The sequence below is a fragment of the Oncorhynchus masou genome, chromosome 29 (assembly GCF_036934945.1).
Source record: "Oncorhynchus masou masou isolate Uvic2021 chromosome 29, UVic_Omas_1.1, whole genome shotgun sequence".
NCBI classification, from domain to species: Eukaryota; Metazoa; Chordata; class Actinopteri; order Salmoniformes; family Salmonidae; genus Oncorhynchus; species Oncorhynchus masou.
In genome coordinates, this window is record NC_088240.1 from 12,519,891 (window position 1) to 12,531,855 (window position 11,965).

The window sequence follows — 11,965 nt, forward strand, 5'->3', positions numbered from 1 at the left end:
AAAAATACCTAATATAGAATGTGCCACTGGTAATCTTCAGTGCAACATTGTATTCAACTGTACTGTAACTCCACAGCTGTTATCTTAATATATATATATATATACAGTTGAAGTCGGAAGTTTACATACACCGTTGGTGGTTGAAGATATCCCTCTAGTGGTGTGCGGGCTGTGCTTTGGCAAAGTGGGTGGGGTTATATCCTTCCTGTTTGGCCCTGTCCGGGGGTGTCCTCTGGTGGGGCCACAGTGTCTCCTGATCCCTCCTGTCTCAGCCTCCAGTATATATGCTGCAGTAGTTTATGTGTCGGGGGGCTGGGGCAGTTTGGGTACTTCACCTGTCATTCGGTGTCCTTTGAATTATATCATGAGCCCTAGGACCATGCCCCAGGACTACCTGACATGATGACTCCTTGCTGTCCCCAGTCCACCTGGCCGTGCTGCTGCTCCAGTTTCCTGTTCTACCTTATTATTATTCGACCATGCTGGAATGAACATTTGAACATCTTGGCCATGTTCTGTTATTCTCCACCCGGCACAGCTGGAAGAGGACTTATCTCTTTCTTTCTCTCTCTCGGAGGACCTGAGCCCTAGGACCATGCCCCAGGACTACCTGACATGATGACTCCTTGCTGTCCCCAGTCCACCTGGCCGTGCTGCTGCTCCAGTTTCAACTGTTCTACCTTATTATTATTCAACCATGCTGGTCATTTATGAACATTTGAACATCTTGGCCATGTTCTGTTATAATCTCTACCCGGCACAGCCAGAAGAGGACTGGCCACCCCACATAGCCTGGTTCCTCTCTAGGTTTCTTCCTAGGTTTTGGCCTTTCTAGGGAGTTTTTCCTAACCACCGTGCATCTACACCTGCATTGCTTGCTGTTTGGGGTTTTAGGCTGGGTTTCTGTACAGCACTTTGAGATATCAGCTGATGTACGAAGAGCTATATAAATAAATTTGATTTGATTTGATTTGACCGTAGCCAAATACCATTAAACTCAGTTTTTCACAATTCCTGACATTTAATCCTCGTAAAAATTCCATGTCTTAGGTCAGTTAGGATCACCACTTTATTTTAAGAATGTGAAATGTCAGAATAATAGTAGAGAGAATTATTTATTTCAGCTTTTATTTATTTCATCACATTCCCAGTTGGTCAGAAGTTTACATTCACTCAATTAGTATTTGGTAGCATTGCCTTTAAATTGTTTAACTTGAGTCAAACGTTTTGGGTAGCCTTCTACAAGCATCCCACAATAAGTTGGTTGAATTTTAGCCCATTCCTCCTGACAGAGCTGTTGTAACTGAGTCAGGTTTGTAGGCCTCCTTGCTTGCACATGCTTTTTCAGTTCTGCCCATTCATTTTCTTTGGAAGTATGCTTGGGTTCATTGTCCATTTGGAAGACCCATTTGCGACCAAGCTTTAATTTCCTGACTGATGTCTTGAGACGTTGCATCAATATATCCAGATAATTTTCCTCCCTCATGATGCAATATATTTTGTGAAGTGCACCAGTCCCTACTGCAGCAAAGCACCCCCACAACCCCCACAACATGCCACCCCCGTGTTTCAGGGTCAGGATGGTATTCTTCGGCTTGCAAGCCTCCCCCTTTTTCCTCCAAACATAACGATGGTCATTATGGCCAAACAGTGCTATTTTTGTTTCATCAGACCAGAGGACATTTCTTCAAAATGTACAGTCTTTGTCCCCATGTGCAGTTGCAAAGCGTAGTCTGTCTTTTTATGGCGGTTTTGGAGCAGTGGCTTCTTCCTCGCTGAGCGGCCTTTCAGGTTATGTCGATATAGGACTCGTTTTAATGTGGATATAGTTACTTTTGTACCTGTTTCTTCCAGCATCTTCACAAGGTCCTTTGCTGTTGTTCTGGGATTGATTTACACTTTTCGCATCAAAGTACGTTCATCTCTAGGAGACAGAACGCGTCTCCTTCCTGAGCGGTATAACGGCTGCGTGGTCCCATGGTGTTCATACTTGCGTAGTATTGTTTGCTCAGATGAACGTGGTACCTTCAGGCATTTGGAAATTGCTCCCAAGGATGAACCAGACTTGTGGAGGTCTCCAATTTGTTTTCTGAGGTCTTGGCTGATTTCTTTTGATTTTCCCATGATGTCAAGAAAAGAGGCACTGAGTTTGAAGGTAGGCCTTGAAATACATCCATAGGTACACCTCCAATTGACTCAAATGATGTAAATTATCCTATCAGAAGCTTCTAAATCCATGCCATAATTTTCTGGAATTTTCCAATCTGTTTAAAGGCACAGTCAACTTAGTGTATGTAAAATTTTAACCCACTGGAATTGTGATGCAGTGAATTATAAGTGAAATAATCTGTCTGTAAACAATTGTTGGAAGAATTACTTGTGTCATGCACAAAATAGATGTCCTAACCGACTTGCCAAAACTATAGTTTGTTAACAAGAAATTTGTGGAGTGGTTGAAGAACAAGTTGTAATGACTCCAACCTAAGTGTATGTAAACTTCCGACATAAACTGTATATATATACAGTTTATGTCGGAAGATATATATATATATATATATATATATATATATATATACTAGCGTTAGCACAATGACTCGAAGTCTGTGGTATCTCCTATATATAAATATAGACTTATATAGTAGATATCATAGACTTAAATATATATAGTAGATACCAAAGACTTCGAGTCATTGTGCTAACGCTAGTAAGCATTGGTTCACACTAACTTCCTTCATACTGGATGCAGAGAAATAAACATGGTATCCATGAGTTCATCTGACTCTGGGTCAGTAGATAAAGGGCTTCATCTGACTCTGGGTCAGTAGATAAAGGGCTTCATCTGACTCTGGGTCAGTAGATAAAGGGCTTCATCTGACTCTGGGTCAGTAGATAAAGGGCTTCATCTGACTCTGGGTCAGTAGATAAATGGCTGTTAAAATCCTGAAGTATCCCTTTAAGACACATGTATTGACTGTTTTTACAACTTTCTTATTTGAAGAATGTAGAATGATCATAATGTACTGCTCGAACTCCCAATAAAAAAAAACGGTGAATTATTAGTGAATTTACATGTATGAATATGAAATTATCCCATTAGCACAATTACATTTTGGACATAAAATGTATTTTTCTTTATCCTTTAACCCAGCAGCACATTCTCCCATAATAAACAAAAGTCACCAATAATATTTATCAATAATAAACATACAAATATCTTTCCATAATCTCTTTACATGTAGGAAATGTTAAAATCAATGCAAAACTGTTTCTGGATGCTCATCACAAAAAGTACAGTTAAGCAATAAATCACAAGGGGGTGTGGTATATACTCACAAGGGGGTGTGGTATATACTCACAAGGGGGTGTGGTATATACCACGGCTAAGGGATGTTCTTATCCAGTGCCTGGATACAGCCCTTAGCCGTGGTAAATTGGCCATATACCACAAACCCCCGAGGTGCCTTATTTCTATTATAAACTGGTTACCAACGTAATTAGATCAGTAAAAATAAATGTTTTGCCATACCCGAGGTATACGGGTATGGCTGTCAGCCAATCGGTATGCAGTGCTCGAACCACCCAGTTCATAATGAATGTTAATATGCTGTTATCTGTAGCCCCACAGCTGTTCAACGTCAACGAATCCCCACTCATGTGATTATTCTGGGCGGTACTTAAACTCTTGATCACATGACCGTTGTCGTTTCTTCCTGGTGCAGGAATCATCCGTGGTATGTGACGATCCAGACACTCAACGAAGAGCAATTTAATCAGCGCCAACTAAACAAAAAAGAGAAAACAACACTGAAGGAAAAGGGCTCATTTCTGAAGATTTGTTTCGTGAGGATTCTAGCTTGCGGCAGCAGAGAGAGCACAAGCCGTGAGCTTGCGTTGTTGCAAGTAAAGCTCGCTTACTATCCTTCGCTCCTGTCGCTGGACCGTGTGCATGTTGTGATTCGCCCCTTGCCTTGACAAACAATTTAACACAAATATGACACAACAACATAGCCGCAAGCAACCTTTGTCCATTGCATTCATCGCGCTTTTAGGTGAGTATGTTGATGCTGGATGGACGCAGTAAATACAACACCATACATATAGAAATGGTAGCTCATACACCATAATTCGGTATTCAACCTATTTTTACTTTGCATGATGGTTAAACATGGTTCTACGTTTTCCAGATGACTTGCATTTCTTCCTTAGATTATGTATTACAGGTCGATGCGAGACCAGACCGAGTTGTTTTTCTTGCTTAGTGGCTGGTTGACAGCTCGATCAGTAGGTCAAGAGGTGCAGGTGGGCTGTTGTGCAATGGGACCCTCACGTGATATCAAAAGTGCTGTGCCTAGTGTTAAAAACAACAGGCTATGTTTTTTTCATTTATTGATGACATTGCACTCATTTGTTTTGTTTACTCGCTGCTTGTTTCTTGGCAAGTAACCTTTTTAGCTTTGGGCTCGAAGCTGGTGGTCACGTACTGAGTAGCCCAAGGCTTAACCAAAGGCCAGCAGATGGTGCTATTGGGTCGTTTCATTTTACCGTTCAAAGGGAATCCATGCAGCTGGCTTATCCCCCATTGATGGGTTCATACATAAAACATTTTCCATCCAGGCTGCAAATGTGTTGATATCCTCAACTTGATTTAATGTCGAAGATGGAAAAAAAAATGAAAGTATGCCTGCTTTCTTTATGGAACACCCTTTTTTCACCACCATGTTAGATTAGCCGAAGGGATTTTCCAGGTGGGAAAAACCAGTCAATCCTGATGCCTGGGCGGGCATGGAAGCAAGTGCATCCATCACGACCAGCACACAGCATGAAACCAAAACATAAATGGCGACACACAATGATCCCACCCTCACCTCTGATTGGAGGACTTCAAACATTTTACACTGTACATTTTTGTGTATATAATTATTCCAACACATCAATTCCACTCTTCAGACTTCCACAGATCAACTCATCTTTCTTAAACATAACTCTACCATGTCCTCTCCCAATACATCCCTCCATTCTCCCATGGTGTCTCACGGGGGACTTGAACCTCCCCATCTGCAACACTTCTGCTGAAATTGCCTCCGAAGATAAACATTTTACCCGAGCGCACAATGATATTTCCTATCGACTGCCTGTGGTCCTTCAACTCCCCCAGTAATACAACTTGCAGGTGTAACTGACCCTGATAATATGGCATTATAACCATTCCTGGACCTGACGCCAAAAACAGGCCACCGATGGACAGTACTAGAAGGGATCCTCTATTGATTGTTGCCTTGGGGTGAAGTCTGCACCGGTCTGACTTGAATACCCCATAAACTGAGCCTTCTTTTTGTAATGAGAATTTTAAATTAAAGCTTAAATTGAAAAGAATGAATTGATGCGTCAATTGTTTAGTATATCAGTCTGCTGTCGGCGGAGTTGCCGACAACTGGATGCATCCGATTTTTAGGAATACAGCTAATTCAACTTAGCTACCTTTTCTGATGATAAACCATCTTTGGGAACCCGCTCAGGCGTTTATTTGACACTTTCTACGTTCGGTTACCCTTGGTCTGAACACTGTATGCAATGTCAGGAAGTAGTATTAGCCACCATAGCATAGTGGTGGAAAATGGTGTTTCATAAAGTATCCCCCACCCCACCTTCTTGCCATTAAATGAAGTTAAGGAGGAAATCGATGCCTTTGCAGCCTGAATGGAGAATGTTTTATGCACGAAACGGTCCACAAGCATTTTGCTACACCTGCAATAACATCTGCTATGTATGTGACCAAAAACATTTGATTTGAAGGGATACGAGTGTATAGCCAGTTGCATGGATTCCCTTTGGACGGTAAGATGAAATGACTCCATAGCACCACCTGCTGGCCTTTGGGCTAGGCCAAGGCAAGCTATTAGATATCGATCACATTTGCACAGCCTGTCTTTGTGATATTCCCTTTGTAGTACAAACTGGGCCTAAATGTAGCCTAAATGTCAAGATATCAGGGAGCGTGATAGTTGAACAGATGAGCGAGCAGAAGGCGTAAACAGATCAATTGATACATGGGAACTGTGTGGCTCAGTCGGTAGAGCATGGCGCTTGCAACGCCAAGCGCGTGGGTTCGAAGGGCCACCCATATGTAAAAGAGTCTTGTAAGTCGCTTTGGACAAAAGCGTCTGCTAAATGGGATATATAACTGAGTGTGACAAACCCTGACGAAGGCTGTTAAAACGCCGTGGTTTGATCATGAAGATGTATAATCAACTTCAATTGTCCCCAGAGTTGCTGAATATTTGACATTTCAGGTTTCCTCATATTCATACACCTTGGTTCCAAATCAAATGGTATGTGTCACACGCCGCCAAATACTACGAGTGTGGACGTTATCGTGAAATGCTTGCTTACGAGCCCTTCCCAACAATGTCAAGTTAATATATTTGTTTAACACAAGGAATAAAATACACAAGAACGGCGCTATATACAGGGAGTACTAGATTTTTGTGCAGTGGTATGAGGTAGATATGTACATGAAGGCATGGTAAGGTGATTAGGCAACAACATTTAATAAGAATAGTGGTAAAATAGAGTATAATAGTGTTTGTCGGTATGATGTTTTTATGCATGTGTGTGGTCCTCTGTCGCTCATTTTGTAGAGAATGGCGTTTCGCGACGCCAGGGTAGTGGGTTCGATTCCCGAAAGTACCCATCCATAAAATGTATGCACGCATGCCTGCAAGTCGTCCGTCATTGTAAATAAGAATTGGTTCTTAACTGACTTGCCTAGTTAAATATAGATGTGTTTTATTTTTTTGTAGTGTTGCTTTGGATAAAAGCGTCTGCTAAATGGCATTTATAATATTGTGTGAGTGTGCATAGAGCCAGTGCAAGAAAGGGTCAGATCGTCTAGGTTAACATTTTAATGAACTATTTAGCAGTCTTATGGCTTGGGGATAGAAGCTGTCTCTGAGCCTGTTGGTCTGAGAGCTGATGCTCCGGTACCATTTGCCAGACAGTAGCAAAGTGAAGTCTTTGGCTCAGGTGGCTGGAGTCTGGTAAATTTTTCGGGCCTTCCTTTGACACCCCCTGATATAGAGGTCCTGGATGGCAGGGAGCTCCCCCCCCCCCCCCAGTGATGTACTTGGCTGTCCGCACCACCTTCTGCAGCATTATGCAGTTGAGGGCGGTGCATTCACCATACCAAGCGGTGATGAAGCCAGTCATGACGCTCTCGATGGTGCAGCTGTCGGCCTCCTGGGAGGGAAAAGGAGCCGTCATGCTCTCTTTACGACTGTCTGAGTGTGTGTGTGTGGAGCATGTTAAGTCCTTAGTGATGTGGATGCCAAGGAAGCTCTCGACCCCGCTCCACCACATCCCCATGGATGGGCGCGCTGTCCCCTCTTTCACCTGTAGTCCACGATCAGGGAGAGGGTTGTTGTCCTGGCACCAAACTGCCAAGTGTCTGACCTCCTTGTAGGTGGTCTCATCGCTGTCATTGATCAGGCCTACCACCGTTGTTTCGTCAAAGCAAGGCACTCACTAGTATTTTTAATCTGCACAGACCGGTAAGACAGACATCAGCTGAAGACGATGTAATTGACACCAGTAGTGACGTCTCCTCGGAAGCCACATGAGACTAGTATTGTAGAAATGAGGCAAGTAGCAGACCTGCTTCATTCCAATGGTTATTTTGTGGTGTGGCTGTCCAAAATCTTTAGTGGGTCACATCAATGGAATCAGCAGTTTGTTGTTGTTGGCACAACCCAGTCTGCCACCATATAGAAGGATTTGGCCATAACATTACTCCAAAGTTACTGACCTACACAGTGGTTGCATCGCTATAGTCTCAAATGGCTCCTCAGCTCTTCTCCTTCATCTGCACTTGTCTAATATCTTATCTACCCCACATGATGGGTGAAAGCAACATTATGGTGGTGAATGCGTACAGAGGTTGCTTGTCAACTTCTTTCACGTCTGTGCAGATCCAGGAAAGGAGGTGAGGAGAGGGGGCCTCTTAAAGACTATTGAGGAGACTTTACCAGCCTCCAGCTGAGGATCGAACAGTGCTGCGTCTGTCTATCCATCTGTGCTTGTCTTGTTACGTCATTACAGCGGTCACGTTGCATCAGAGCTTTGCTGCCACTGACGCCCCGCCCACGGCTGCCCCTCAAACCACGGCTCCGCCTCCTGCACCCCCGGCTCGGCCCGAGAGAGGCAACTACACTGTAACCAACGGCAATGGGACCGCCTGTCTGATGGCCCGCATGGGACTGCAGCTCAATGTCAGCTTCAGCTCTGCCTCTCTCAATAAGGTACACACACAGACTTGCACTTTGAAGCCCAGAACCTCTCAGACACAGTCTTGTTTTACTAACCTTGTGGGGGGGGGACAATTAATTCCCATTCAAAATCCTATTTTTCTTAACCTCTAAACGGAACCTTTTAACCCTAAACCCCCTAGGAATAGCCTTTTTTTGTTTCGTGTGGACCAGGAAAATGTCCCCAGTTGGTCAAATGTTTGTTCACTATTTTTGTGGAGACTTCTGGTCCCTACAATTATAGTTAAACATGTCCACACACTGCCCTGTGTCTTGTTGTCCTGTGTGTGCGCAGACTGTGCTAGAGGTGGTGAACCTGCAGCCCAACCTGACTAAGAGCTCAGGGTCATGTGACTTGGACAGCGCCACCCTACTGCTGAAGGCTGACGAGAGGGCAACCAGCCTCACCCTCGTCTTCTCCCTGGTCAGAACTCTTGTTTGACCTTTTTTTGTTTCTCCTTACTGTTCTGTGTCTGCCACTTAGTGCTCTCTCTTGCTCTTTATCTTAATTTCTTCCTGCATACATTAGTACATGCAGTAAGGTTTTCTATATCAGTAGTAGAAGGCTTTTGGCACTAACACCTGACTGCCACAAGATGGAGCCTCATGAACAAGCTGAGGACAGGCACTCGTGAACTATTGTTCCAGTCCTGTGTGTGGTGTAGATACTGTGTGGCGTCACTGGTTCTCTTGTGTCTGCAGAATGCCACGTCCAGTAAGTACCACCTCAGTGGCGTGACCCTGTTGGCAGCCTGGCCGGACATGCATGGTGAGTCTGGATCCAACAATCACCTGATCTAGTGAATAGTACATGAATCTACTGTCTATCCTCATACAACCCCAATCCGCAGTGTTGAAACCCCTCTATAATCCTCCTTTGCCACACTCTTCCATCCCCATCATTACTGTAGTGTCTTTTTCCATCCTTTCTATATCCTGTTTCACATCCCAACCATTAACACCCCCCCGCTGACAAAACTGTGGTTCTGCCCCTGAGCAAGTCAGTTAACCCACTCTTCCCCAGGTGCCGATAACATGGATGTCAATTTAAGGCAGCCCCCCGCACCTCTGATTCATAGGGGTTGGGTTAAATGCGGAAGACATATTTCAGTTGAATGCATTCAGTTGTACAACTGCCTAGGTATCCCCCTTTCCCTTGATCTTCCCTTTCTTACCCCACCCATAACCTCTCTCCCATCTTCCCACCATCATCTCTCACTCCCCCTGTCGTCCCTCCAGTGCCCTTCTCAGCCAGTAACCGTAGTCTGGACTACCTGCGTGGTACCCTGGGGCGTAGTTACATGTGTCGTGAGGAACAGACTCTGGCAGTGACTGTCAACTTCTCTCTCAACACCTTCCAGCTGCAGGTGCAGCCCTTCGGCCTCAAAGGGGACCAGTTTGGAGCAGGTACTGTGGGTTACCACTTCATGTGGTACTATTTCAGTATGGGACTGTGGGTTACCATTCAATGTGGTACTATTTCAGTATGGGACTGTGGGTTACCATTCATGTGGTACTATTTCAGTATGGGACTGTGGGTTACCATTCATGTGGTACTATTTCAGTATGGGACTGTGGGTTACCATTCATGTGGTACTATTTCAGTATGGGACTGTGGGTATGGTATTATTTCAGTATGGGACTGTGGGTTACCATTCATGTGGTACTATTTCAGTATGGGACTGTGGGTTACCACTTCATGTGGTATTATTTCAGTATGGGACTGTGGGTTACCACTTCATGTGGTACTATTTCAGTATGGGACTGTGGGTTACCACTTCATGTGGTACTATTTCAGTATGGGACTGTGGGTTACCATTCAATGTGTCAATATTTCAGGAGGGGATTGTTATCAGCATTTCTGAGATTGGAATAATACATTCTGGTGATTATCATTCCATCACTTTATTTATTTCTTGTCTTTCTCCACTCTCCCTCGCCTGCTCTTCGGTGTCTATAATTCCCGCTCTCTCACGGTCTCTCTCTCCTTCCAGTGGAGGAGTGTCAGCTGGATGAGGATGACATGTTGATCCCCATCATCGTGGGCGCTGCGCTGGCTGGCCTGGTCCTCGTCGTTCTCGTGGCCTACCTCATCGGCAGGAAGAGGAGCCACGCTGGCTATCAGACCATCTAATATCACTTCCTATCAACTGACCCCCCCCCCCCCCAAGAGCCAGAGAGCGCAAGCCCGTCCCATCTCACCCTCCAACCATCACCTGGATTGACTGAACCTCACTGCGACCCTTAAACTGAACTTTCCCCAATTCAGTTGGTCTCATCTTAGTGTCCTTGCTGCCCCATCCTCCCTTCTGAACTCTCTCACTAGCCCCACGTTGGGTATCCATGGGGTTGATATGCGCTTTCAGGACTGAACTGCTCCTTTTGTATGAAAAAAAAAAGTGGGAATCTGCTGAGATTTGTATTTGCATAACGAAACACTCTCGACAGTAGAGCTTTTCACGTATCCACCTATACTCGAGACCTGATCCAGAATTTGAAATAATGTCACGGGTTGAATCTGAACTGATTATCACGGGTAGGCCTACATGTAACTTTAATTTACTTGTCCGGAAGAGCCCGTACAGATCCAAACGCGACTGCTACAGTAGAGACAAATGTAGTAATTTATGCTGCTTCCACGAGAGTGGCGTTTGTTGTTGGCCAGTCATAAGTTAACAAAGCTACAATAGGCTAGTCATAGAGCCTTCCTGTGTGGCAAAAGTTAGGAGAAATATAATTACAAGTTAAAGGCGAGGGATGGGCTACAACGACAATAGTCTGGAGTTGTAAGTGTAGGATGAAAAAGCGTAAGCACTGCAGCCTCAGTTAGCCTAGCTCGCTAATATCAGCTCGCTTAATTCGCTTCTCCCGGTTTGATACAGTCAAGCCCGGTACGACGTAATCATATTTGATAAATCATTTAGCTATGGCAGCTATTGGTTGGTTGCTGTCTCATCTCTCTCTCACTCGCTCACAGTACGGCCCCCTCCCCCACCTGCTGGAGCGGCACCTCCCTCACGTGTTTTATCGGCTTTAAAAAAGTGTTTTCTGTTGCTTCCCTCACTCGGATCGGACCGGGGCTGGATCTGACCAGGTCTACACGGAACGGGTCGAGCTGTCTCTGGGTTTGTTCGGAATGAGTCTCTGACTAAATTCAAAAATTGTATTTATACATATCGGGTTAGAGTAGGGAAAGCCCGGGTCCATTTTGGAACAGGTCCAGCTTTTTGGACCCGTGAAGACATCTACTTGAGAGACACCATCACTCAACATGGTGTGGGGTGGAGTTCTCATATGACCATATGCTGAATAATAATCCACACTCTGCTATTTGTAGCCTAGGGTTTCATATCATGCTTACATTTACTGGTGTTTAATAACAGGATTTCTGAGGGATTGTTTGTGTACAACCATTGCTGCTGCCGTTTAATGGCTACTTCTCTGTTTTGGTTGGTGGCCATTTTGTCAGTCACATCATAATGGGAGTCCGGTGTTACTCCTGTGTAAAGGGAATGTTATGACTGTCGCTGGTTGCTCCAACCAAACTTGTTAAGGTTTTCAACATCATTAAACATAATTAATTTTTAATTCTGAATATAATATGGAGTTGATGCAAGTCTCCCCTAACCCGAGTTCGAGGGTCAGATATTTTTGCATCCACCTAA

General features: G+C 44.4%; 1 protein-coding gene across 1 annotated transcript; it reads left to right on the forward strand.

Annotated features, from left to right (window-relative positions):
* Positions 1-3,681: 3,681 nt before the first annotated feature.
* LOC135519009 (lysosome-associated membrane glycoprotein 1-like) lies at positions 3,682-10,766 on the forward strand. The gene is made up of 6 exons (XM_064944043.1): positions 3,682-4,049; positions 8,095-8,294; positions 8,596-8,724; positions 9,003-9,069; positions 9,540-9,707; positions 10,295-10,766. The coding sequence occupies exons 1-6, from the start codon at positions 3,992-3,994 to the stop codon at positions 10,432-10,434; spliced, it is 762 nt and encodes a 253-aa protein (XP_064800115.1). The 5' UTR covers positions 3,682-3,991; the 3' UTR covers positions 10,435-10,766.
* The last annotated feature ends 1,199 nt before the right edge of the window (positions 10,767-11,965 follow it).

Coding starts and splice junctions, on each gene's coding strand:
- LOC135519009 (XM_064944043.1), top strand. CDS start 3,992: ATGACACAACAACATAGCCGCAAGCAACCTTTGTCCATTGCATTCATC. Junction 9,070..9,539: donor AGCCTGGCCGGACATGCATG/GTGAGTCTGGAT, acceptor TCGTCCCTCCAG/TGCCCTTCTCAGCCAGTAAC. Junction 9,708..10,294: donor AGGGGACCAGTTTGGAGCAG/GTACTGTGGGTT, acceptor CTCTCCTTCCAG/TGGAGGAGTGTCAGCTGGAT.